General features: G+C 27.1%; 1 protein-coding gene across 1 annotated transcript; it reads left to right on the plus strand.

Annotated features, from left to right (window-relative positions):
- The first annotated feature begins 25 nt into the window (after window positions 1-25).
- On the plus strand, window positions 26-27414 carry LOC130662939 (parathyroid hormone/parathyroid hormone-related peptide receptor-like). The gene is made up of 13 exons (XM_057461924.1): window positions 26-1126; window positions 11413-11491; window positions 14991-15078; window positions 20434-20540; window positions 20620-20778; window positions 23141-23235; window positions 24217-24548; window positions 24634-24764; window positions 25260-25345; window positions 25421-25565; window positions 25989-26256; window positions 26473-26639; window positions 26712-27414. The coding sequence occupies exons 2-13, from the start codon at window positions 11480-11482 to the stop codon at window positions 26835-26837; spliced, it is 1716 nt and encodes a 571-aa protein (XP_057317907.1). The 5' UTR covers window positions 26-1126; window positions 11413-11479; the 3' UTR covers window positions 26838-27414.
- Window positions 27415-27462: the final 48 nt, after the last annotated feature.

Below are 27462 nucleotides of genomic sequence, written 5' to 3' on the forward strand. Positions count from 1 at the left end.
AATGATACAAAAATGAATTTTATCGATATTATTAGATAAATAAATCGTAATTACTGATAATGTAAAAAAAAAAATTCCGTTATTGCATCTTGTAGAATCTACTGTCAACACCTTTGTGGCTTCAAAAAGTTTAGCAAAATAAGAACAGAACAAGACAAAGATGAAGAAGATGAAGAAGAAGCAACAGTTGGCGGGGTAGGAAGAGGAACATACATATATATATTAATAAAACCTGCGCACGCGAAATATGTACAAGCAGTAAAGAGTAAATACGTCAGTCATGCGTAAAGCTCGACAATATATCCCGACGATTCAAGTGTAGTACCGTTAAAACGACGCTCCACGTCAGACACGCGAGAGTTTTAGCTGGAAATTTAAATTTTTTTATTTACCCCGAACTCAAAAATTCAAATAATAACAAAAATAAACATAGATCAATTTTTTTAGTTTTTTTCATTCAATAAATTTTGTTACTATTAAAAAAAAAATTTTTTTAGTAATGCAAATAAAATTATTTACATAAAAAATGAATGAAAAATTATTATATTAATTGAAATAATCTGCAGTAGTTATAGAAATAAATTTTAAATTAAACCTATGAAATTTTGAAAAACCAAAAATTTTTAATCCAAATTTTACTTTATATTTTTTTTATCAGTATCGAATTTTTTTTTTTTTTTTTAATAATTAATAAATGAATCAATGAAAGTCTTATACATATAAATATATGTATATACATACGTTGATATATAAATGAACTGTTAATTCTGCATTATAATCTACAAAACAAATATGATTGAAAAACATGAAAGATCCATGATTTATAATTAACAAGTGTGGCTTTAAAATTCGCATTGAATAATCGGAGTGATGGTAAATTTATATAAACAGTGAGAAATCAAAAATGAATAATATGTAAAAACATATTTCGCGAGAGATCACTTGTTATCTCAGTCATTAATATTTAATTGATTGGATAAATTTAAAATCCAACATTTAAAATTATAAATTTATGGTGACAAATGAAAATAGTCTTAAGACGTGGGCGTTTTAATGCTTCTAGTTTTCTTACGTGACTGATGATAGTTTTCCGTGCAATATCGGAGAAATTAATTTTAACGAGTTGGTAAGTAGAATATTATTTTAAGCATTTTTCTCAATAAATTGTCTGCTCATATTTTTTTACATAAAAAAAAATCCATATATTTTTTTTATGATTTAATTGTTTAGTAAAAAATAATTAATTCTCATATTTTCAAAAAAGGCATCAACTTTTATTTGTTTTTTTTAAATCTCGAATTTAACGTTAATTAAAATAATCAAGCGAATGATAAAAAATGATCCTGAAGTTAGCAGACAATTAGTAATTTTCGGATTTTTTTTTTCAACAAATAAATTAAAAAAAACAAAAACTGAAAATATGCACATGTAGAAAATTTAAAAAACTACAGGTGCAATTTTTCCAAACATTTTTTTTTTTATAATTTATTGTTTAAAAAAAATTCCAAAAGTTATTAGACGTTGGCTAACTTCAGTATCATGATACAAATATTTCAAGAATGAAAAAAATTTATAATCAAATTTAGTTATTGAAAATTTTTGTTTAGTATTTCAATTTTTTATTACATGAATTTAAAAAAAAAAAAAAATGAAATATCGTGCAATAATCTTTTGATTAAATTCGCAATTGATAAAATAAAAAACTATTGCAGTATAAAACTATTTGAAAGCAATGATTTTATTACAAAAATTGAATAATGTATTGAATTGAATTTGAAAAAGCTTGAGAATCCTATTGTGTTGACAGGTTTTATGGCATTTCGTCAATAAAAAAAAAAAAATAATGAAATAAAAAAAGTGAAAGACCCTATTATAGATAAAAATAAAATAAAAAAAAATCGCCCCGACAACATGAACTTGTAACAAATTCAAGCTATCAGAGGATCCTTAGGATATACGGTGGCCAAAATTCTTTGTAAGTTTGAATTGAAAGATGTGTTATTCTTCTATTCCACCTCGACAACTTTTTCAGATAAAAAAATTTGAAAAAAACAAAATTTTTAACTGTTAATATTTATGACATTGAAATGTTTCCTACTATAAATATTTAACAATATCAATGAGAAAACTGCGTTGTATAAAGATATACTTTGATAAAAAATAAAGATTATTGATAAGAAATTATATCATATATATGACACTTAATATTGATTGATCGAAGCCTTCGGTATGAAAAGTTTTTTTCGCCAACAAATAAAGTATAAGTTTGATTAAAAAATAATCCATGTCCTCACTATGAAATAAATATATATCACTTTTTCATTGATGATATATAAGTCATTTAATAAAGAAGTTAAATAATAATCTGACATTGCGAAATATAGAAATTGGGAGATAAAATTTTTTTTTTCTGGCAGCTGTCGCAGTAATAACCATCAGGAATGGTCAGACACATATGATGTTCGAGTAATATGTTTCTTTTATTGTCCTCCGGGTTTTGTAATTATGTCTTCGCTAGTATTTTTTTTTGTTCGGTTAAAAAAAAAAAAAATATCCATCTATGTAAATTATTCATAAAATCTGAATAGACAGATTTTTTTTAATCCTGAAGTACACATTCCAACCCAGTAAACTGAATAGGATTGTGAGTTTTTATTTTCAGAGTAGTTTTTTGTTTGAGTTTATTATTCTGGTATAAATTTCTGAAAACAAATATATACTTGTAATCATATTTTTTGCTAATGAAAAATATTGCAGCCAGCGGAAAGATTTTTATTATCCCGGGAAATTTTCAACGGAGTGCAAGTTTTTCATTTTAAAATTTAAAAAACGGAAGTCATTTACTTAAGAGTGTACTCATCGCATCGTATCAGTGCGTGTTATTAATTAGAGATAAAGTTTGAGTTGAGATACAGGAAAAAATAATCTGTTGTTTTTTTTTTTTATGAAATTACGGTACCATTATTATTATTTTTAATTATGATTCCAACTTCATTAAAATTTTCTGTAAATAGTTCAATTTAATACTGTATAGACTAAAAATAATTACTAATTAACTCACAGTATTACTCATAATTATTTGTTTTATAATCTTTGTTTGTGAATGTTGACAGAACAAAGTATGAATTTATTTTTGTTGCATAATAATAATTTTAGATTACTCATGCAGTTTTTGACGAGATTAATTATTTATAGATTATTTGTGTATCTAATAAAATATTTAATGTTACCGGAAACATGGCAACATTTTAATAAATTCATAAAAATATAAATGTCTATGACGATATTTTCAAAATATATTCTGGTATATTCAAATAAATTATTGATGGAAATAGAGGCAAGACATACAAAAATTATTAAAATAAACATATTTTGTCATGATTTGAGGAAAATTCAAATGAAAGTTATTTTATTTTCAGGAGATTAATTCTATGAGCATCCTAGAATTTCTACACAAGTTGTTATATTTAACGAGGCATTATCTGTCAAAAAAACGATATTTAAATTTTTGCTAAACCGGTCAAGTTGATAGAGTAAAAATAAAATTATTTTACCCGAAAACGGACTGATATATTTTTTGATGGTAATTATATATGCTAACGATATGAGAAAACGCGTATTATGTTAAAGTTCCTAATGTATATTATCCTATCTGACCCCTTCAATACACCAAATAATTATACTGTTTCAATATAATGAGATAATTCGTGGATCATAATCAGTTCAAAACATTAAGACTTATTATATTACAAAACTTTTAAATTTAATTATGCGTATTTTGGATTGTGGGGCAAAAGAACGTCACTGAGGGAAATTTACTTTTTCATCCCGAATATGCTATTACTCTACTATTCGTATATAGTTAACATTCATAAGAAGAATTTTCAATTGTAACTTAAAAAAAAAAAAAATTTTATTTTTGGAGCAATGAAATTTTGACAAAAAAAATTTTTAACTTCCCGCTAAGAAAATTGTAAATTTCCAAAAATTCGGGAAGTTATTGTATTCACCCCGATTTTCGAAAATCGAGTTTTCATCAGATGTCGACGTTTTGAGGTCCTAGGAAGCTATTCTGACTATTTTCAGAATGATGTCCGAGTGTCTGTATGTGTATGTGTGTGTGTGTGTGTGTGTGTGTGTGTGTGTGTGTGTGTGTGTGTGTGTGTGTGTGTGTATGGATGTAAACTCTTCATATCTTTTTAATGAATTGACCGATTGAGATAGTTGAGGTGGCAATCGAAAGAGTTTGTTGGCCGTCAACTTTTCTGAAAATTTCAAATCGATCGCATTTGAGAGACACCGTTGGAGAAAAAATGGTAACAAACGATTTTTTTCGAAAACAACGACATACAAAAGTATTTTCAAGCTCCTAGAGCTCGAAAACAGCGGGAAGTTTTAGAGCTGGCCCGTAGGTTCAACCGATAGACAGATTTTTTTTTCACATTTCTATCATATTTTATCAAGTATGATTATTCCTCCGTAAATTTAACTAAAAAATACAATTTAAGAATAAAAGCATCACAAATTTTTTTCTTATTTTTTGAAAAAGAGATAAAAGAGTTCGCTCTTTCAAAAAAAGCTCAAGAATTCATAAATTTATTAACATTATCATTAATTTTGACGAAGTAACGTGTAGATAATAAGATAAAGTCACGACATTGATGTATAGTTGATAAAAAATAATTTAATCAATAGTAATTTGTAACTGTAGTCGATTTTAATAAATGATAATCCCTTTGAAAGCAAGACCTTTTTCCGTAGATATATAACTTTCTTCGAAGTACTCAACTGAAATATCGTTGACGTGATTAGATTAACTTATAAAAAATACCACGGGTTTATAAGGCTTTTCCCTCTTCTTTTTCACACGATAACAGTAAACTGGCTACTAAAAATAAATTAAATAAAATTGTTACTTTAAAACTCCTGAAAGAACAAATAATAAATAATAATGTGGGTATAAGTTAAGAAGCAAGTGGGTGTAAAAATTGGTTGTGAAATTTAATGTTCACGTAATTCAACACTCTAAAATGGTGAAGAATTGCGATACATATCCCCAAAGTACCAATTCAAACTCACAATAAACTTTTACGATTGAGCTATTATGTACGCGTGAAGCATTTTTACAAACTAAAAACTGTTGAAAAATTTTAACAGAACAGTTTATAAGATTACCGTGCAGTACGTTTACATTTCATCTAATATCACTTTAGTTGTTTCAATAATAAAATTTCATTTGAACAAAAATGAACATACATACAACCTCAATAGTAAAATTTTCAATGGAAAAAAATTAACGAGTCTATTCATTTTCACTCATTTCATTAAAATATCAAATTATAAAAAATTAAAACATTTTATAGCACAAAAACTTAAAAATTTTTTTTTTCCAGCAAAATTGTTTTTGGATTAAATTCTGATTTGAATGAAAAAAATTTACTATCCAAATTTTTTCCTTTCTTTAGACTAAAAAATTTGAGAAGTGAACGCAGATTAAATTTGGAGTTAATGATTTTTTATTAAATTAATTTCTTCGGAGTGAAATTAACTTCGGAGAGGAGTTAATTTTCATATTAAAGCTCCGGATTGGATGGATACTGATTGAAACAAACTCCACATCACTCCAAAATCACTCCGCTTAAATAAAACTCTTTTTTCACTCCGTGCATGGAAAAATTATTTTTATTTGAAATGTTATGGTGTCATAGTAATACAAGACCATGTTGTCCACCTGCAGAAATTTAAATAAACACATATGAAAATTACTATAGCCACAATATAATTTACAATGACTACGGTAATTTGTGATATAATCGTTTTACATTTCACTGTGATCGTAATATTTTCCACATGTGTTTATTTAAATTTCTGCAGGTCCCTCATTAAAAGAAGCGATTTAAAACGATTAGAAAAGAAAAATTTTAAATACTTCTTAATGCTTTTAAATACTTTGAATACTTTTGAATCGCCCTTCTTATGAGGATTTAACATTGCAAATCGTTTTAAATCGTTTCTTATAATAAGGGGTGGCCAACATGGTCCGATATTACTATGACACCATAGCACTTCAAACGTGAATAAATTTCTCCTATATTTAGTGTAATTTTTTTTTAAACTCTGGAACTCCAAGTGACGGAGTGAATCCGGATCTAAATAAAATATCCGTATTCACTCTGAATCCACTCATGAGTTTTACAGAACATAAAAGCTGAATCTAAAAATTTAATATCTATTAGACTAAATAATTCAAATGTCTATATAGCGCGTAAACTCTACTTTTATTATTCATTCATAATTCAAAAAATTAAAAATTTCTCATAGTTTCAAAAGCACATTATATTTCATTCAATATTTTTCAGCGGATATGATTTATTTCAAGATAAAAATCTTGCTTAAATAATTTATCTCTTTTACTTAAAGCGCAATGAGCATTGTACTCTAACCCATTGTACTTGAAGGTTTCACAATAATTCAAACTCTTAAGAACGAAAGAGTAATGTGAATCAATAATAACAACAGAGAGAAAAAAATTGTAATATTCAATATCGTAGCGTATCATCTACTAGTATGTTAATATGGCGTTATATTTTTTAGTTTTATCTCTAAAGCCAAGAGGGCGTATAATTTTTTTTTCATTGCCAATCGTTTTGTAGACTTATTTTATAGCTCAGAATTTTTTTCAAATTTTCAGCATTAGTATAAGCCTACAATATGATTAGGAATTGAAAAAAAAATTATACACCCTATTGGTTTTAAACTTAGTGACTAAAGCCAAAAATATAAGTCTTTTTGAAATTAGTGACGCGATACAATAGAAACTATTATGTGAATATAGTAAGCTTTCATGTACTATATAGTAATTTTTAATATTAGGATAGTAACACCCTTGCAGTATACTATCTTAGTTGGCATTAAAATCGACTAGTCGCAGCTGCGTCAGATCGTTAATAATATTACTAATGCAAGATGGTAACGGTTAGAAAAAAAAAGATTTCTTGCCGCAAACAATTTTAATTTGCACCAAGAAATTTTATGCATTATGAATTAAATACAAAAATTGTCTTGGAGCGAGAAAAGATTTTTTTGGTCAAGAAATAATCCCTTGCACCATGTAATTTTTTTCTAGTTTTAAATAAACTTTTGTTTTCAATTCACAATGCGAAAAATTTCTTGGGGTAAGTAAAAATTTTCTTTAGGCGAGTAAAGATTTTTTGTGTTAATGAATCCTTTTTTTTCTATGCACACTTTTTTAGCATTGAGAAGCTTCCTAAAACCAAAAGGGAGTATAAAAATCTGTCATTTTGGAATAAGTACCCGGGTCAAAAATAAAACTTGATTCAGGCTCGCTTCGCCTTATTTTCTTTTGAAGTGATCGATTTGCCGAAAATTTTTCGATAAGATCTCGACTTTTTCGACTTAAATTTAATTTATTTCAACTTTTTGAACTTTTTTCATCTTAGTTTTAACTTATTTCAACTTATTCGTGTTTTTTGATCTTAGTTTGAACTTATTCGTCTTTACTTCGAGCACGATAGTCATTCACCTTACTTTCGACTTGCTGAACCAAGTCGAAAACAAGTCATTTATTCCCCTTAATATATAAAAATTATTTCACCTTAGTTTTGACTTTTTCGTCTTATAATTTAAGTCGAATAAGTCTAAATCAAGTCATTTTCGACTTGATTTAGACTTTATCGCCTTATATTTTAAGTCGAATAAGTCTAAATCAAGTCAATTTCGACTTGATCTTGACTTTTTCGTCTTAAGATTTAAGTCGAATAAGTCTAAACCAAGTCAATTTCGACTTGATTTCAACTTTTTCGTCTTAAATCGTGACTAAGTAAGCCAGTTAAGTCTAAACCAAGGCGAAAACTCAATGTATTTCATATCTTCGTAAAAAAAAGTCGAGTTTGTCTTGTGAAAAACGGCTCCCAATTTCGACTTGGTAAACCAAGTCTAAATCAAGTTTTATTTTTGACCCGGGTAATGCGATACAAATAATATAGCTATATATTCAGTGACATTCAGTCATATTTAGTGACAGAATAGTTAAAATATTAATTTATTTAAAGAAAATAAATACGATCTTTTTTTTCGCGCGTAATTTAAATGTAATTCGAACGATATTATAGATGAATCTATTTATCTCAATACTTGGCAATATAAAATAGTTTAAACTATGAAAGGGCACAAATTCAAATCAAGACCTTTCTAATGATATCAATTTCAATAACATTAACTAATTCTATCATATAGATATAGTGGGAACAAAATTTTCCTTATTCTCTTATTAATGTAGATAACTTACACGCATTGCAATTGTTAATATATTAAGACAGTTTCAGCAAAAAAACTGCAATTGTAATAATTACGATTACGCCATATAGTAGAGACTACAATATTTTTCTCTCCGTAAAGAAACTGAATTTTCAAAATATCAACTAATTTATTTAATAAAATAAATATAAAGAATTATTAAATAACCAGCAGTATTTCATTTATATACTTAAGTTCTGAAAGTATCATATATTAATACATATATTTTGCTGAAATATAGCGGAAATAGAGTAGTATACATACATAGTTTAATCTCTAAGTGAATAAATCAAATTGAACATTTATATTCTGAGGTTATTCATATTTTTTTATTTTCCTCGACATTTTTTCGTAAAAATATAACTAAAACGATCATAAAAGTTTAACTATTTCCTCTTGTATAAATAATTTATTTGATAATAGCTATTTTCTAGTGATTGGAAATAAAAATTCGTTATTATAATCGCAATCGAAATTTGAATTTTCAACTAAACTACAAAGTCAAACTTGCATAAAGTAACTTCTCGCTCAATTACAGATATCAATACTATCTAAAGAAGATTAGAGTGTTTCCATATATACATTCCAAATAATAGCCACATGCATAACCACATGCATATCAATATGAAAGCATAATTATGGATTATTGTTTGCTAACTAGTTAAAATATTCCTCACAGACACAAATTCATTATATTTAAAATTTTATGTTTTAGATGGCAAAATAAAACAAAATTCTATAAAAGACAAAGTTTATAATCGACCTTTTGCAAATGATATTATCAAAGCAATTTAAGTTAGATCAATGCTTTTGACATGAAACTTTTGAATACTAATCTCTCTCTCTCTGCAGGATGGCGCTTTTGCAAGAAAAAAATAAAAATATAAAAATATACTTTGATATCATATTTTTTTTAAAAATATTTATGATAAAATTAATAAGATTTTCTCTTTTCTTGAGAGCTTATTTGCTCCTGTCACTTTCATAAAAAGAAAAAGAAAAAAAAATTGAATACAGAAGAAAAATATTTTTTTAAAAATTTATATGCGAATTCATTTATATCCATGTTTTATTAAATAAAAGTATATAATTTATAGAAAAATAAATAAAAGTTGAAATTTTGATAAACGAAAATTTAATAATAACTTTTAAATTTCATAAAAAACAATTTTAATAAACTTGATACTCGAAAGTAGTAGTATTTTCATTAAGTTCAAAAGAATTTTTCAAGAAGCCCAACTATTTTTTCACATTATAAAGTTTAAGATTCAATTTCTCTGTAGCCGACTAAAAACCAACAGAATTAAAAAACTGAAAAATTGCAGCCGTTAAAACAAACAAAAACATGCATTAATAAAATTGATAAAAATGAGTCTTATAAATAACGATAGAAAGTTTCAGTTTAAGAAAAAAAAAATTTATTCTTGGTTGAGACACTGAAGTGACTCATTCTGCTGATGAATTTGTCGAAAGACTATCATCAATGAAGTTTATATATAAACGGATCTAATAACATGGTATTGCCAGCGGAAGCTTCATTATATTTCCTATATTAATTGTTTGACTACCCTAGGGTGTGCCCAAAAGGTGCGTGTATGTGTATGTCACTGTAATTTCACAAATTACTGTTTCATCTTCTCTATCAATTTATTACATAAATTATTATCGATATTGTTATCTTCCACTCTTTACTCAATAAAACCAAAATACAATTTATTAAATTATTATCAAGAAATCGATTTTTATTTACTTAATAAATCAAATTCTGAAAAGGATGCAGAAATTTTTTCAACTCTAGAATTAGATTTGTGCGGTATTATTTATGTGACTGAGAGAGAAAAATTCATAAGTAGTTTTTTTTTCAATACACAGTACTGATACACAAACGCGAAAACTCGAGATAAATCCAGTGAATAGCATAAAATTTTATCATAATACTTGGTGCACAAAGCTCTCTGTTGAAATCGAAATATTTTATATCTAGAAAAGTTTATTATCGTATCACTTTGTAAATAAATATACACAACTACGAAGTTTTAAACTACAGACTCATACATTTTATGATTCTATATATAGATATTTACCATAAAATTCAGTTTTCAAACTTAAAAATTTTGCATCTAATGTAATTACTTTATACTTCAATACTATTTTTTTTCAAAATTTGAATGGAATAACTTTGAATTTCAAATTTTAAAAATAACGAAAAATATTTTAATGAACAATTAATTAAATTATAGGTTAGATACTTAATTAACTGATTGATAATTTTCTGCATGAGAGTATTGATGATATTATTTAGCTAAATCGATCTAGAAAATCAATTTCTCGGTTCAATTAATTTTACGCGTGAGTGAACCTTTCTCATTATTAAATTATTTTGGTGATTTTACTGATGCGAATTTAAATCACGGACGAAAATTTATGCTTTTAGAACCTTTACTAGAATATTTATGAAAATAAGCACTCGGGGGCTCGGAATAAAATTAGACACTACTTCAGAAACGAAAAAAATGTTTTCGGCTGAAAACTGCTTAGCCGCCGTTTCTTAAAAAATATGAAGCGCGGCCGATTTGAAATTTTGTTTTTCAAAAATGGTGTCTCATTTTGCCCCGGAAATTTAGGTTTTTTATTGGAATAAATTTATAAATTAAGTTAATTATTTTATTTGTACTTTTTCCTGAATAAATTCGAATTGGCGGATTATTCACTTTCAATAGATAGATATTTTTTTAATTTTATTTCTATTGCATTCATTTGATTATGATAATTAACGGCAACGCATTTCCAGACGAACAATAGAACCTTTTGTTCATGAGCTTATGATTATTGAATTCTCGAATCCGCTGTGATTTATATAAAAAAATCTACTAACAATAGTATTTCTAATCAAATTAATAAGGAGTAATAATTCCTAAAACAGTAGAACCAAAAGTCCATACTCTTGTGTTTAAATTTTTGTGATATGAGAACAAAAATTATTAAGATCATTTTTAAATAAAATATTATTCTTTAATTAATAAATGTGATCTAAATGTTTAATTAATTAATTAATTATAATAATGAAATTTGAAGTTTTGAAACTTTTTTTTTCAGATCAAAAAAGTGGATTAGTTCTCGAGAATCGTTTGGTTGGAAAAACTGGAGAAAATAAAATAGCACCATGTCTGCGCACGTAAGTTAATTAACGCTATTTTCCGAGTATAAAATGTCATGGCTCGAGAAAACTTACGCCTACAAAGAATAACCGTAATACTACCGCCAACCCTCTCATTAAATTTGCAATAATTTTATTTTAATTTTATAATCAAAACTAAACCAAGAATTATCTCGAAAATAATAACAATAATTAACGATCAAAATTAATTAATAATTCCGTCGTAAGATTCTGCTCGTCTACCCTCTATTTAAATTAGCAATAAATTTAATTTTAATATTAATATATTATCACTCTAGGCTAATTTATAATTATTATTATAAATAATATATATATTCAACCCGTAAACAGAATAATTAAATTTCTGAAATAAAATAACTCTTGTTTTATAAATAAAAAAAAGGTCAACAGTCAAACCATTACGGAAAAAATTGTTTCGCTCAATTTTTTATTTATTTGATTTTATCTAGAAAATAATTTGTGTGTAGGAAGTTGCATGCAAAAAAATAATTAAATTACTGGATTTATTGGATTTTATGTTTCTGAAATGCTTTGACTGTAAAAAAACTACAAAAATAAAAAAACGCTAATTCTAAAAATAAAAGCACAATAATAATTTGAAAAGGTCAATCATGGCCGCGGGAAATAACAATAAGAATGTGACTATAAAAAAAAAATTCCCGTCTAAAAAAAATTGTTGAAAAAAGGTTAAAAAAGTGTTGACTATTCAAACTTCAAAACGTGACACAATGACGAACTTTTTTTAAACGATTTTCCAACTTCTAAAAATACACAGAAAAAGACAATTGACTTAATATTATAAATTAACATTTTTCAGTGCAAAATACGTTCAGAAAAAACGGATTTCAAACTATTTCTGAACGTTTTTCGTCTTAGCATATCTTAATAATATTTGGATATTCATTGATTTTTTTCTTGAATTTTCAAAACTTTAAAAAACGTTCGTCGTTGTGTTACGTTTTGAAATTTAAAATAGTCAACACTTTTTTAACGTTTTTTTGACAATTTTTTTACATGGTATAAACCCGCACGAAAAAATATATATCCCGGAAAAACAGTATATATCCGGCTCATATCTTTAGTATTGTCGTATGTATGCTATTTTGCCGGCATATATTCTTGGATATATATTTTTTAGTATGGGAAAAAAAAGTAATTAGTAAACAATTTAATTAAATGGAGTATTTTCTGATATTTCAAATATAAACCACTCTGAAATACAGAGTAATACTTAGAGCACACTGAATAGCTTCACGTTTGAGATGTCTGCAATAGATCTTATTGAAATTCAGCACTTGTTTGTCCAATCTAGCTTTTAATTATTATACCTGATAGTCTATTAAGTATATCGACCGATTTCCAACGATTATTAAATACTTGACCAAGTTTTCAGATTCTAATTAAATAATACATCGCCGAGTTAATTACTGTTGAAATAATTGATTACGATCCCATTGTCTTCAATATCTTAGCAGTAAAAAATAATATTATTATCTTTATTAACCAATAAAAATATATATTTTTATCTACTTTGGGAAAAATGAAACAAAAAAAGGCACAAACATTTTCTTTCATGTGAAATCTAATAAAAATAAATTGATCCAATTAATTGATATGTGCAATTTTATCACTTATCTCTCCATTTGATGGTCTTTTACTTTGATAAAAAAAAGTTATTGATTAACCAGCGAAATGTGTTTGGGAACAAAGGAAAATAATTGTCATCCGACCACTAAAATAAGTTAAAAAAGTTACGGGAAACTGAATACTGTTGATGAATTAAATTACAAGTAGAATTTTATTGAAACTAAAAGCTAAAAGCATAGACACTAGAGTCCCTATATTATTTTCTGACAACCCGATATATAAAAATTTATATATTTATATTCAAAATAATAAATAAGACTATACAAAAAAAAATAATTTCTTGGCGTTGGTACAAGAAAAATTTTACATTATGAAATAAAAACACAAATTTTCTTAGGACTAAAAAACAATTTCTTGCTCCAATAAAATTTTCGATTTAAATTCATAATGCAAAATGTTCTTAGGGCAAGTAAAAATTTTCTTGGTGTGAGTGAAAATTTTTGCAGTGTAGTAATAAAAAATATATTTTTAAAATTTAATTTAAAATTAAAACTGAACTTGAACTAATTAGTAATTTATAATTGAATTAAAATTGTTTTACGTAAGGGGTGACATGAAACATAAGAATTGTCGTCACGTCGTGTTTACTTCATTAACAAATTGGATGTACTGAGAATGAATACTGACATTTATCCACACATGTGTGATGTTGTCTTTGCGATTTATTTGTGATAAAATATTTGTATAATATTTAAAATTTTTTTTTTTACTCAAGTTAATTAAATTTTTTTTGTTATTAATACAGTTGATAAATGAAAAAAAAAATTATTACAAAATAATTGACTTAAAATTGAGCAACTTAAAAATAAAGATAAAAAATCGGTAACTCGAGGATTTGAACCCAAAGTAGGAAAGAAGTATTAAATCACTTTAAAAGCTATAAATTAATGTCTAAGTAAAAAAGTGATGTGCTCGTTAGAACAGATATACAGAGACAAATATACGAGGTATCTGAACTACAAATGGCGATGATTTTTTATAAGATGATCTCTGTACAGTATAACGAACATTAGAGAAAAAGTAGTCACGCGATTATACGTAAATACTTTTTTAACTTAATGTATTCGTATTTAAATTTTAATACTCTTTAGATAAAAAGTTTGATTGCTGATAACGGGTTTTTAAAGTAAACGTAAATAATATTTTTATTTTTATTATCATTTGTTTTTGTTGTCAAGATTTTGAGATTATTGATGAATAGTTGAGTGATAAAAAAAGTGCAATGGGGTCAAAGAATCGTTTTTGGCTGCTAAAAATAATTGTTAAGATAGCAATCAATGACAAATAGAGAATTTCGGAGAAAAATATATATTTAAGAGCCGATTAATTAACTTAATAGTATAGATGTCAAATCACTAAAGCTATAAAAATCATAGTTGTATAATAAAAATAAAAATTTATTTTTATATTATACCTTTCTTTATCGAAAATAAATTTTTTATTATTAAACTTCAGTAGACAATTTTTTTTTGCTTTTTTTGTAAAAGGAAAAAATAATAATGTTAATAATTGTAATCTACTCAGAATATAAATATATTTTAAAGTATCTGGGAAACTCATATATTGCACCTGAAACCCTCAACACCATATATCATGTCGTAAAAGTATATCCCGCATAAATATATATATAAAAAACACTAAAAAAAAAAAGAGGACATATTTTGAGTACGTGGTCCATTTTCATCCCCTTGGTATTATGGAAATCATCACAACAGATGTGAGCAACGGGAATGCAAAAAGACAATGTTTTTAACAAAACAATTTATCAACTTGTCATTTAATACCGATGATAAATTGATTAATAACTAAGTGAACTATTTAATAAAAAATATTAATGGTATAATTTCAGGATATTGATTTCAACAGTCCAAGTATTCAACAAAGAATCCTCGAATCGCAGGCACAATTATGCAACAACGGTTCGACTCCCGAAGCTGGTAATTAAAATTTTTTTTATTATATTAAATAATATAGATTAAAATTATCCCTAGTCAAAGTACAAATGCTATTTTAGTCCTCAAAAGCCTCAATTCTTTTGATGTTTTATTTGCCGCTCAAAAAGTAACTCTACTTTAGTACTCAAAATCTTCAATGAGAACTATGAGGTCTAAATGCGAATATTTTATCGATTTTAAATTATAACTACACTGTAAAAAGAGCGGTGTTAAAAATGGACTCGTTTCAACTCCGCCCGGTGTAAAAATGAAATTACACCGGTGTAGAAGGAGTAATACACCGGTATTTTTAATACCGGTGTTAAAACGGGGTAACCGGTGTAAAAGCGGAGTAATACCGGTGTAAAAGCGGATTAATGCCGGTGTAAAAGCGGGGTAAATTGCGTCCGCTTGGAGTATTAACTTTAAAGATTATAAAACCAAAAAAATGTCAGTTCTTTATGAAAATTAATAAAGAATATCATTTATTAACAAGTATAGTGATCGAGTAAGTAAAAATATTCACAAAATAAAATATTTTAACACCGGTAAAAAATATCTACACCGGTGGCGGCGTTATTTTAACACCGGTCTAGAATATTTACACGGGTGGCGGCGTTATTTTAACACCGGTACAGAATATTCACACCGGTGGCGGCGTATTTTCACACCGCTTTCGGGAGTAAATTTAACACCGATAATTTTAACACCTACACCGCTTGGACTTACCCCGGTGATTTTTTACAGTGTAAGACCTCAAAATCCTCAACAAATGAAAAGCTATAGTTCGGCTTTTAAAAAATTTTAGGTAGAAAAGGGAGGGCAGAGAATACACGTCGAATGAGACTTTTGAGGTTCAAATGTGGATAAAATTATTCCTGTATGTTTTGAGTATTTTGAGGCTCTAATCCAGATTATGTTATTCCAGTTTAGTCCTCAATGTGGTAAAATTGGTCGTAAGTACTACTTTGAGGACTAAACTAGAATAAATTTCTATACTGTTGTCAGTCTCCAAATTCTAAATTGATCCTCAAAAACATTACTGAGAATTTTGAGACTTAAATCCGAATTTGTTTTTTGACTCGGGATTACACTGTAAAAAAAAAAAATGTAAGTTCATGCTATCCCGGTGTTAAGGTTATTGGTGTTAAATTTGACTCCGAAAAATGGTATTAAAATTACAAAGATAGCGGGTGTTTATTTGAATTTCTGCAAGTGGCGAACACGATTCGGCTTTACTAAGACCAGAGTTAAACGTTCTCTGTGTGTACACCGTTTTATCACCGGTGAAAAAACACCGCTACACTGAAATGAGTTTATTTTAACACCGTTTTTTTTTTACTGTGTATTAACTATTACTACTGTGAAATTAAAAAAATTACGTACTATCATAAGGAATAATTACTTTTTATTATTATCGAATTACTACTACATGTGCGCATTATTATTATAATATGTAACGCATGTTATCTTAACTTGCCCTAAATCCATACGAATAGCTTCAAGAATGAATGAGAGAGAAAGAAAACTCAATGAGCTATAAAAGAGTATTATCTTACCGAACATTAGCAGAACAACACGAATTTAAATTAATGCATAATCAATATCACTGTTTGTCTTAACGGTTGAATTTTATCATTTTATTACCTAACAAATCAAAAATTCACTGAGTATAATTAACGCGATAAAATATTAAATCATCGTTAATTAAACATTTTTTTTTCATTTACTTTTTAGTCATTAATTTCCTATATGTATACAAATTTCATATATAGCAACAAATTAAATCTTTAATAAAATTATATCGGTTATGAACAATAATTAGCGCACTGTAAAAAATTTTTGGACTCGGTGTAAAAATTACACCAAATATCGTGTTAAATTTAAGCAGCGTGAATTAAAAACTTTGACACCGTCAAACGTGTAAATGTTTAATTAACGATACCCTGGTAAAAAATAAAACTTGATGTAGACTTGGTCGTCTTAAATCGTGACTAAGTAAGCCAATCAAGGCGAATATGGGTAAAAACTACAGGTGCAATTTTTTAGAATATTTGTTTTCTTCTATAATTCATCGTTTAGAAAAAATTCGAAAATTATTAGACTTCGGCTAACTTCAGTATCATAAATATTTAATTATAAAGTTTTTAAGGAGGTCATTATTTAATGCATATATAAAATTATGAGGTAATATACAAATCTTGACTTATGATAATTAATTAATGGCATAATTGTCAATCAGAATATATAATAAATGCACTAATAAGTAATTCGAAATTTAATCAATTCAATTTTAGATACCACAGGATTACTCAGCAACAGGAAATTTATATTTAATGCCTGTTACCAAACTTTATTGAGTAATATATATTACTTAATGTATGTACATATGATGTAAATATATAGATATATCAGATATTGTTTGACAAAAAAAAACCGATGTTACCGAGTATTTCAAATTCCATTGTTACTTTAAACATAAAGTACAATCTGGCTGACAATTTTATCACTTCGCGTTGCGGTTTGTGTTGTGTAAATGTTTGTTTCATTATATTAAAAAGTATTTAACAGATAAAATCCGACAGGGCTATTTATTTTATTTGCACTGTTATTTTATACTCCGTTAACGTGTTAAATTTTTTAAAAGTTAAAAAAAAACTATTAGCTGGTAAAAAATTTTTATGACGATACGATTATTGAAAATGTTTTTAAAGTTTGAATATATCAATGTGCGATAGGGTATGATCGAACAATTACCTTTTATTTTATTTTCTTTATGAATAATGTTCAAAAAATTTATTCTCATGATTTATCAAAACAATTTTCTTTCATGAAATTCTGTGGTATTTTAAAATTGTAATTTATTTCTTCAAGAGCTTTTACATGCCAGAAAAAAACATATTGAATATCTCTCCAACTCAATTCAATCAGATTTTTTATTTCAATTTTTTATTTTTCAACTTCTTGCTATGAAAATTGAAAATTTTCAAAAAAATGAAGTTATTAGTTTCGGTCTGATTTTCGAAAATCGAGTTTTCATCAGATCTTGACAATTTTAACTCCTAGGAAGCTATTCTGACTATTTCCGGAGGAATGTCCGTCCATCGGTCCACGTATGTGGGCGTGTTGGTGTAAACTTTTTTTGTCCGACGATATCTCTAAACGAATCAACCGACTTGAGCGGCAATTGAAAAGGTTTACCGAGAATTAGAACTGATTAGATTTCGAAGTCGATCGTCGAGTAGTTTACAAATTATACGAAAAATAAAAATGATAAAAAAAAATTCTTTAGGTTTTTGTTACATAACTCGTAAGTTGATTGACCAATTTTTTTTTTAAGTTCAATAAGCTCTTTCGATTGCCGCAAAGCACGTGCAATTCCGTCGATTTCTTCACTGACAACAAAATCATTTATTTCATTCAATTATATATTTGTTTATAGTTAATAAATTTTGGTTGAAAAAAATTCCACTACGGCTGGTGGCGCTACAGTGCTACAATCCAAATACAGATTTGTGAAACTATAAACAAATCATTATTTCATTCAAATGAACCATATTTTTGTCTCAAAAAGATTCTGATTGGGTTCATTCAAATATGGGATTTATTTGCCTGAAACAAATCTCATTTGGCTCAAATAAATTATTCTCTCAGTGTTCTAAAGATATCGTCGGGCAGATATTACTCGTTTTTAGCAAAATGTTTATATACACTGTAAACAGAGCGGTGTTAAAAATGGACTCGTTTTAACTCTGCCCGGTGTAAAAATGAAATTACACCGGTCTAGGAGGAGTAATACACCGGTGATAAAAATACCGGTATTAAATCGGGGTAACCGGTGCAAAAGCGGAGTAAAACCGGTGTAAAAGCGGGGTAAATTGCGTCCGCTTGAAGTATTCACTTTAAAAATTATAAAACACAAAAAATGTCAGTTCTTTATGAAAATAACTAAAAAATATCATTTATTAACAAGTATAGTGATCGAGTCAGTAAAAATATTCACAAAGTGAAATATTTTAAGACTAGTCTATAATATTTACACCGGCGGCGGCGTTATTTTCACACCGGTCTAGAATATTTACACCGGTGGCGGCGTTATTTTCATACCGCTTTCGGGGGTAAATTCAACACCGATAATTTTAATACCTACACCGCTTGGATTTATCCCGGTGATTTTTTACAGTGTATCTTTTTGGTCTAGCCGTTTTTTGAGCTCGAAAAAAAGTTTAACCAATAATAACATTTTCAAGCTCTCTGAGCTCGAATTCAGCGGAAAGTTTTTAGGTTGGCCCATAGGGTCAACCGGTTTCAGATTTTTTTATCTGTATCTATACATATTTCCAAAAAAAAAAATGATTCAAATTTTATCAACCGACCCTTTGTATCAACCTTTCCTCTATTGAAAGTTTCGTTAAAAATTTTTATAAAATTTCCTAACAGTAAGTTTTAAATCAATAACTTTAATTGACGTAATTAAAAAAATACTGATGATACAAATTTTTTCTAATAATTGAAAGATCCTTAAGTACTTTATAGCATCTACCTTATATATATATATATATATATATATATATATAAGGTACATATATATATATATATATATGTGTGTAGTATAGAAAACTAAATTGAATTTTATATACTACATGTGGTTGCAAGGTTGCAAGAGAGCATTAATTATTACCTATTCCGGACTCTCGATTGTTCAATTAACGTCACTGTTGTATGTCACTCATGATATGGATTTTAAATTTCCATTCTCACATCAATTGTATCATTGTTGAATATTATCCTCTATAGTCACTATCAACGCACAAACATTTACAATTTCCTCTACCAATTAATAAGTTATCCATGAAATTTAATTACATACATAAATTTAAATATCTACCCATTTAAAAATTATCTTTCCATTTGAATTTATAACTTTGTAAATAAATTCCGATAATTACTTTTTCCCCTGGAAATGAAATTAATAAAAATAAATTAAATTGAATTGAACTACAAAGTTAACTTAAAATAAACTAAAATATCAGCGATTTTCCATTATAAATATATACGTCAAAAGTTATATATTTTACAATGTGAATAAAATATAAAAAAAACAATATAGCATATATATTATCTGGGTCGTGTCATATTTTATATAAAATAAAATAAATATCAAAGAATTCAATTCAGAAAATAATATTATGAAAATAACGAAATAAAAATAAAAAATTGAGAGGAAAAATTTTACATCCCACGATAAAAGTTTCTATATAAGTTTATTTTTAACAAAAAAACTATTGAACTTATTGATGCGTAGTTTAAAGAAGCTTTTCCTTCAAAGGATTCAATAAAACTATATTGAACTTTCAGGTTGGTGTCCTGAAACTTGGGACAGCATTCTTTGTTGGCCACCCACTGCACCCAACGAGCTTGCGGTACTTTCATGTCCTCACTACATCGCTGGGTTTGATCTACAGGTAGACGTTGACAAATATTGATTTTATCAATAACTCTATTATACATTATCCATAATAAATATATATGTAAATACAATAGGCAAATGCCACAAGACAGTGCATGTCTAACGGACAGTGGTATTGGAGCGCAGAAACAAATAGTACGTGGAGTAACTACACGGAATGTTATAATGCTCAGCTTGTAACTGTACTAATGGATTTACCAGAGATGCAGTCGGATAATGCAACACTTGTCAAGGTAGAGTAATCGAGTGTAGATGTATACAAAGGGAGATTAGACATATCAATAATAATCTAATGCAATGTATAGTCCTGCGACTACATCACTATGATAATAATATTTAATTTCGCAAGCTTTGATGGTCTCTCGGCAGCTTAAATCGCGATTAGATGAAATACGCACACAAATAGAGTCTAAGTACAGTTCAATACAAAGCTGACATTCCTTTCAAAGAACTAATAATATTGAGGAGGAAAAAATATATAATTCCTATTAAGTCTCTTTCATGAGAAAATATACTTAGTTTATTTTATGAGTGAAGAAAATTTATAAATTATTAATGTCAAGGATTTTTCTTTGATCATCGATCTTAAATAATCTGTAATTATTGATAATAAACTATGATTTGTTTATTTGTTAAGATAATTATTTGATATTGGGAAAAATTGTGAAATGTGGATTGATTAAATTCTACACGGAAAAAAAGGATTTCTTGATATAAAATGTTTTATGATCCTGAAGTTAGCAGGCAGTTAAAAATTTTCGCATTTTTGTTTCAACGGCTTAGTTTAAAAAAAAAATAAAGATAAAAATATGCAGATGTAGAAAATTTAATAAACTATAGGTGCAATTTTTTTAAATATTTTTTTTTTAATAATTTATTGTTTAAAAAAAAATCCAAAAATTATTGGACGTCGGCTAACTTCAGTATCATTATGTTTTTAGTCATCCTAAGAAATTTTCTACTTGACCCGAGAAATTTTTTTATTCTGCGTAAATGAATCGTTTATTTGAGAAACCCCATAAGTCATGTTTTTTACGAAATTGGGATTTTTGCATTTTTGGGTTCTTTGGATGTCCCTCCATAGAAATCAATCAAAATATGCACCAAATCAGCGTTTAAAAAACAATTAACGGGGTGACAGCAATTTCATTTAATTAAGAAACCCCATAAGTCAATGACTCAAATAAACATATGTAGTTTTAGTTTTACAGAAATAATTTTTTTTTTTTTTTATATAAAATTTGCGCTTTTTTCAGAAATTAATTTCAAATGTTGTTTTATTGTTGACTGTTATATGACTAGTTAAAATGTTTAAATTAATTATAATTTTTTGCAATTTCTGAGTTTCAGAGTTCAATTACATATTTAATACTTCATTTTATCAGTCTAATAAATGATTTGAGTGGAAACATTTGAAAAAACAATGATTTTATAACTTTTGTTCCCGTTTGGTTGAGAAACCCCATAAGTCAATCAACTTTAAATAATTTTTTCAAGTAATTCAGCTAAAAAATTAAATTTTTCTTGTTGGAATCTTTTTCAGAGACGCCAGCATTATTGTATCCAATTATTTATTTATTATTTTAATGTCAAGATTATCAAAAAAAATGTTTTTTGTGTTTCTTGAAAAATTTTGTTTTCTTGACTTATGGGGTTTCTCAAATAAACGATTTAAATGTTGGGTATTAACTGTAAGCTTTTTTTCTTTATGAATTAACTATTAAATCAGTTATTAATTTTTTTGAAATAGATCGATAAATTTTCAATTCTTTTGTCTAAATTAAATTAATTTTTTTTTCTTTTCAATAAAAACGACAGTCCCCATATGAATTTAAATAATTTTTGTTAAAATTATTAGACGCTCCTGTTTTTAAGATTAAAGAGAGAGGACGTAATTTAAAAAATTCGTATGATTGATGTTGAATTAGAAACTAATTAGAAGAATTATTATGAAAATCAATCAATTGTAAGCTTGCATTTAATACCCAGCAAGAAATTTTAGTAATAAATATTTTTGTTTTACTCAAGAAAATTTTTAAGAAATCGAAGAAATTTTTTTTGTAAAAATGTTATTTCCCACGAATTTTTAAAAAATGAATTTAAGTTCAACTGAATATTTAAAAAGACTTAACTTTCATTGAAAAAAAGCGGAAGAGGGATTTTGTAAGTGTTCCACAATGAACATACTAGAAATATTTAAATAATGAATTAAATGAATCAGAAGAGTAAATAATTTAGTTGAACGTAAAGAGATTGATTTAAAAAGAAGCAAAAAGTTTTAATAAAAATTGTAAAAGAGTTCAAATAGACATACGAGGTAGGAGAAAATAAAATTACAGCATAGATTAAATGAATTCCAAACGTGCAGTAAAACAAGCGTAGATAATGAGAACCTGCTAGAATTGGATCAGATAAAATTGGATGAAAAGAAAAAGAATTAATACGAGTAAAAATAAAAATTTAATAAACCTCTTCTGATTACGTTAGTAAATAAAATGCAAATGAATGCTCAGAATTTATTCAGCAAAATAAAAATATTTGATTAAATAAAAATAGTGATTATTATTATTATTAAGATTAATTATTTATTTTTAGAAATATCTGCCAGTAGTTAAAATAATATCAACAGTTGGTTACGCCGTGTCATTGTCAGCTCTCATTGTTGCTTTTTGCATCTTAGCAATAATAAAGTAAGTAGCTTACGTAAATTAATATTGTTTTCTTTTTCCGTCTTACGACAGAAAGATACACGGAAAAAAACAAACTATATATTGAGACACGACAAGTAATCTAATGATAAAGTGATCAGTAAATGGTATCATTCTAAATAGTAATTCTTTAATTTATAATTAAAACGTAAATAATTATACACCGTAAAAAATCGGAAGTAAATTCGGAGTGACTACGGATTTTATTTGAATCCAAATTCACTCGGAGTTTAGAAATTTAAAAAAAATTAACTCCACATACGGAATGAATAGGGAGTTTGTTTTTTCAGTGGAGTGATTTCGGAGTGGGCTGGATTTTACTTAAATTCGCATTCGGAGTTTTAATACACGCAGAGAAAATTTTAGTAAAAATTAACCAAAAAGTTTGATACTGAGAGGACATGTGGTAAATATCTCAATTTTTTCCATGCACATTGTAAAATATACTACTCGATAGCATGCAAATGAAGTGCGATTTCTACTAACAACATAATAAAAATTTAGTTACCGGCAAATTTCCTCACAGTACCAAATTTTATGGGTAATTTTTACTCGGAAATTCTCTGCGTGATATTGAAATAAACTCCCCTTCGGAGTAAATTTCACTTCGAGGGGATTAAATAAATAAACAGTCATCCGCTCCGCGTTTACTCCGCAAATTTTTTAAAGTGTAGGATAAATATTAATATTTATTGTCTACACTGAAAAAAATAATCGGTAGCCGCTACCGATTATTTGTTTCAGTGTATGCTGGAAACATTGATATTTGAACTTTGAAAATCGCAACTTTAGCATTAAAAATTTATGCCACTTATTATAAAATTTATTGTTTGAAATATTAAAATTCTCTATATTGACACCCAGGTTCCGGGTTATAATTTGAAACACTAATTTCTAATGTTTATTTTTTTCCGTGTAATATTTGTGATATAATTAATAATAATGATATATTATTTTATTAAGGAAACTACGATGTCCGCGAAATATGCTTCACATGCATCTATTTGCATCATTCATAATGCGAGCATTTATGGCATTGCTCAAAGAAATAATTTTCATCTCCGGTCTAGGTCTTTCTTCAGACGTTCTTATAAAAAATGGAGAGAGTTACTGGCTTGTTGACGATATTGAAAGTAATTGGCATTGCAAAGCATTCACTAGTTTCTGGCAGTACGCTATACTTGCAAATTACTCCTGGATATTGATGGAAGGTCTCTATCTCCATAATCTTGTTTTTTTTGCGTTATTTACCGACTCTAATTCCAGTATCGCTGGTTACGTTGCTCTAGGATGGGGTGAGCCAATTATTAAATACATAAATAACTCAATCAACAAGCGAATAAACAAATAATTGTTTTTCTATTTTTTTTTTTTTTTAAGGTTTCCCAGTTATATTTGTAGTACCGTGGATATTTATGAGAGCGTTTATTGAAGATACATTTTGCTGGACTACCAATGAAAATCCATATGTTTTTTCTGTTATTCGTATTCCGATAATACTTTCAGTATTAGTAAGTGTATTAAATATTTATTTAAAAGAGGATGGGGTGCGATAGGGTATCGAAGTAATTAAAAAACTAAAAGTAAAACCCGTTGAAATTTTATTGAAAAGTCAAAAGTAAAGTTCTTGTGACTGAATAAAAATTTGTTTAATTAGTCATATATTTTTTTCATATATTTATTTTTGTGTCAGAAAAAAATTGAAGCATTTAATTTTTAATTTAAAAAATGTAAAAGCTGTAAATTTTTTTTTCAAAAAGCTTTCGTATGCCAGAAATACAAAATTTTTATTAAAATTAGTTCAGTCGTAAAAAAAATTTTTCAATTAAAAATTTCAAATTGATTTTGTTCTTTCAAAAACAGTTCGATCAAAAGTTTAAAATTTCCCGGGTTATTAAAAAATTCAACTCAACGATTAAAAATTTTTCTGACTGACCCATCATGCCCAATCCTCTGTATACTTAAATTTAAATTAAGAAATTCATTTTAATTATTATTGTTATTAGATAAATTTCGTCCTCTTTGTTAATATTGTAAGAGTGCTTTATTTAAAATTAAAATCAGCTGTTTCTGAAGAAACACATCGTTACAGGTATGCTAATCATCCATTTTTAAATATCTCTCAACTAATTTAAAAATATTAATTAACCTATATAAATGAATTAAGACGATGGGCTCAAAGTACTTTAGTACTTGTACCACTTTTTGGAGTTCATTACACCGTATTCCTCGGACTGTCTTACAGTATCGGAGTAGACGAAAGAGTTGAGCTTATTTGGCTTACTGGTGACCAACTTTTTGCTTCATTTCAAGTAAACATTTTATTTTTTACTTACTCTCCTCTATATTAATTATACTGTAAAAAATCGGGAGTAAATTTGAAGTCATTACGGATTTTATTTCCACCCGCATTCACTCCGATTCGGAGTTTTTATATTTAAATAAACTCCAGATTTAATCCGCGTTCACTCCGAAAAATTTTTACAGTGTAAATAAATCCAATTATTATGTTAAATTTCACGATCCTGAAGTTAGCAGACAACATTTTTTGAATTTTTTTTTCAACAAATCAATTACAAAAAAAAAACTAAAAATATGCACATGTAGAAAATTAAAAAAACTACAGGTGCAATTTTTCAAAATATTTTTCTTTGCAATTTATTGTATTGAAAAAATCCAAAAATTATTAGACGTCGGCTAACTTCAGGATCATAAATTTCTACACTTTCTTTAAGGGTTTTTTTGTTGCTGTACTCTACTGTTTTTTGAATGCCGAAGTAAGAACAGAAGTATCGCGAGCTCTGAGGACTACAAGGTGGCCAAAATTTGGCAGCGGCCGATGGGGCCAAAGGTCATCCACACGCTGTAATAGCACTTGCAGTTGCAATGCTACTAAAATAACCAAAGAAACGAGAAAAACAATTTGGTGGCAACTACCATGCCCTTGTTTTTTTAATGAAAAAAATATTCATCATTCCAATCACTCGATGGCGAGTACTCAAGGTGTTATTTCTATTGTATGAACAAAAAATTGTAGTACAGTTAACATACTTTTTTATTATCGATTCATAAATTTATTATTTTCTTCAATTCAATTACCGATAAATAAATTTTGAACTTTCTATGAAAAACTATTGAAAATTTTTCGATCAATTAATATCTGAAATTTTAATCAATGGAAGCTAAAATTGAATCTAATTGCAAAATATCTATCCACAGACGTTACAACGCGAGGATGTAGTTTAGCCAGCAGTAGAGGATACCTGGAGTCTGTTGATCAGGGACACGGCATCAGTTTGCCAGACAGTTATGGACAAACGACCAATCAAATATCACCATTGCGTTCCAAATATACAGATCAGTCAATGTTATCATTTTATTCAAATGTATGTTAGCAAAATTACAAATTTCCGGTCTAGTTTTAATATAAATAAATATAATAAACTATTTATTTAAAGATTTCAGAAGGCTACGGATTAACAGCAAACATGACTGACAAAATAGAACCCAGTGAAAATCATCGCTGGAGTGATTCTGAGTGCTGCAGTTTGTCCTTCGAGCTACACAACTTCCAGCCTGTATGACGAACTAACAAAATTTACGAAGTGATAATAACTTTTAAATCTTAGCATAGATTTTTAAATTTTAAAAATATGTTACTTATAAGTTTATAAGTAATGACAAATATCATATATGATTTCATCATATTTTGAAAAATTTTTTTTATATTTCTGGTACAAATCTATTTATTGTTTCGCGAGTACAAAACTTTTTATCAAATAACTTTTGTACTGGAAATTTTAAAAAATATAAATAAGACTCGAATGAAATTGTAAATTCATATATATGTTTAAGGATAAAAGTACCTCGGATTCTCAGGTAGAATTTTTAATAAATAACTTATCGCAGGCGAATTAATAATAATTATTATTAATGATAATAACAATAAAATACTGATATTAATGCTTCCCATAGTAAAAAAAACATTTAGCTTTTCATAAATAAATAATTTATCAATTTAAAACATCGAGCTAGCAAGATATTATTATATTTTATATAAAATGAAAACTGTAACAAACAAAAAAAATACCAAAGCTCTCTACGTAGTCTTACAATGTCCGATAAAAATGTTATGTAAATAAAAGTATAAATAAAATGATATTTATAAATTTATTTTTATTGTTAGTTCAACTGTCCCACTACTGAATT

This window comes from Microplitis mediator, chromosome 2 (assembly GCF_029852145.1).
Source record: "Microplitis mediator isolate UGA2020A chromosome 2, iyMicMedi2.1, whole genome shotgun sequence".
Lineage (NCBI taxonomy): Eukaryota > Metazoa > Arthropoda > Insecta > Hymenoptera > Braconidae > Microplitis > Microplitis mediator.

What these genes read in the sequence shown, in the direction of transcription:
- LOC130662939 (XM_057461924.1), top strand. An exon ending in CGGTTCGACTCCCGAAGCTG is followed by an intron (nt 15,079 to 20,433) that starts GTAATTAAAATT and finishes TTGAACTTTCAG; the next exon opens with GTTGGTGTCCTGAAACTTGG. An exon ending in TGTTATCATTTTATTCAAAT is followed by an intron (nt 26,640 to 26,711) that starts GTATGTTAGCAA and finishes ATTTATTTAAAG; the next exon opens with ATTTCAGAAGGCTACGGATT.